The following is a 1,888-nucleotide window of genomic DNA, read 5'->3' as shown; positions in this document are numbered from 1 at the left end:
ATACACAAATTTCTATACACAGTTACATAAGGACACATTACTGTAAGTTACAAGTCAATGCTATCAACTGATATGGCAAATCAAATTCAGGAAACGAATCCTATGATTAGTGCCCCACAAATTATGTTTCCCTTGCTTTAAAAGATCAATACATTTAGATTTTTTCCACCATTAATTTTGATCAGTAATAAATGTGTACATCTATTATCCATAAGAACAAATCTTAATTTCAGAAATATATCTTAATTTCTCATTGCCTGGTTATTTACACCTTAGGAGAGTTTGTTTGATTTCTTCACATCAGAGCCATCTCCTCACCTTCTTATTTAATGCATTCCTCACTTCTTTGTTTCTTAAGGTGTAGATGAGTGGATTGAGAGCAGGAGTGACGACACTGTACATGATGGCAATGATTCGCTCCTGATCCAGAGCACTGCTTGAGGCAGGACGGATGTAGTTAAAGAGAACAGGAACGTAGAGCAGAATAACAACCATGAAGTGAGAGGCACAAGTTGACAGTGCTTTGTGGAGCATGCTGCAGGAATGGGTCTTGAGGAAAAGATAAGTGATGATGTAGAAATAGGAGAGAAATGTCAGAAAAAAGGGAGTGAGGGCAATGGTGCCTGTGACTGTATTGAGCAACCAAAGGTTGAGCTCAGTGTTTCCACAGGCCAGATCCAGCAATGGCTTAATATCACAGAAGAAATGATGGACATGATTGGGACCACAGAAGCTCAGACGAGATGTCATTACAGAGTGAAGCAGGGCATGTAAGAAGCCCATGATCCAGATAGTCACAGTCATGTGACTACAGAGCTGGCGATTCATGATGACAGAATAGTGGAGTGGTCTGCAGATAGCCACAAAGCGGTCAAATGCCATCACTGGCAGCAGCAGGGCCTCAGTGCTACCCAGGAAGTGGAAGAAATGAAGCTGAGTTATGCATCCCAGGAAGGAAATTGCTTTGCTTGTGGAGAGGAGGTTCTCCAACATCTTTGGCACTGTCACAGTGGAGAAGCAGATATCTAGACATGCTAGGTTTCCCAGGAAGAAATACATAGGTGAGTGGAGCCTTGGATCCAAGATGACAATCATCAGGATGGCTCCATTCCCAGTTATATTGACAAAGTAGATGGTGAAGAAAATCACAAAGAGAATAGGGTTTAATTCTTGTATGTCTGTCACTCCTAGGAGGAGAAATTCAGTGACTGAGGTTTGATTGGACATCACCTGTAAGAAAGCACAATTATTATACAATGCTACCCTGCATGTTGTCCAGTCTTTCTGGCCATAGACTTTCTTTTCACACCCAAAGTATTTTCAGAGTGAGTTATTGTTTCCCATGATGGCTTCTCATTTTTCTTTGTATTTACCCATTGTTATATTAAGTGACAATGTTACATAAGTGTCTGTTGTGGGTTGTGATCAAACAACTTCTAATTTACTACATCATTCCTTACCATTATCTTTTTAGTTAGTGATTTTGAGTAGACCAGAAGTTCAGTACATTTTCTTTTTTCTATTTTCTTTTCTTTTTTTATTGGACATTTTTATTTTTATTTCTAATGTTATTCCATTTTCTGATTTCCTGTGCATAAACTTCCTATCCCATCCTTCCTTCCCCTTTTTGTATGAAGGTTTTCACCCATCTGCCCACCCACCCCTTTCTCCTTCCCCTCACTGACCTTCCCTACACTGTAGGTTCCAGCCTTGGAGAACTGAAGGGTTCTCCTCCCATTGGCTGGGAAATTTGCTTTATGTGAACATTTCCATTTTGACCCTATCTATTCCTTATCTCTTATGTTGGGTCCAACAAGTAGTAGCTTTTAGATCATTTACCAAGTAGACGTCTGGGAGATAAATACACTTGAAATATTCCAACTAGAGG

At 39.9% G+C, this 1,888-nt stretch overlaps 1 protein-coding gene across 1 annotated transcript; it reads right to left on the bottom strand.

Moving 5' to 3' along the window:
- Positions 1-300: 300 nt before the first annotated feature.
- Or12d2 (olfactory receptor family 12 subfamily D member 2) lies at positions 301-1,227 on the bottom strand. The gene has a single exon (NM_001001397.1). The coding sequence runs from the start codon at positions 1,225-1,227 to the stop codon at positions 301-303; it is 927 nt and encodes a 308-aa protein (NP_001001397.1).
- Positions 1,228-1,888: the final 661 nt, after the last annotated feature.

Source organism: Rattus norvegicus, chromosome 20 (genome assembly GCF_036323735.1).
Source record: "Rattus norvegicus strain BN/NHsdMcwi chromosome 20, GRCr8, whole genome shotgun sequence".
NCBI lineage: Eukaryota > Metazoa > Chordata > Mammalia > Rodentia > Muridae > Rattus > Rattus norvegicus.
This window is presented reverse-complemented; position numbering and strand designations above follow the sequence as displayed.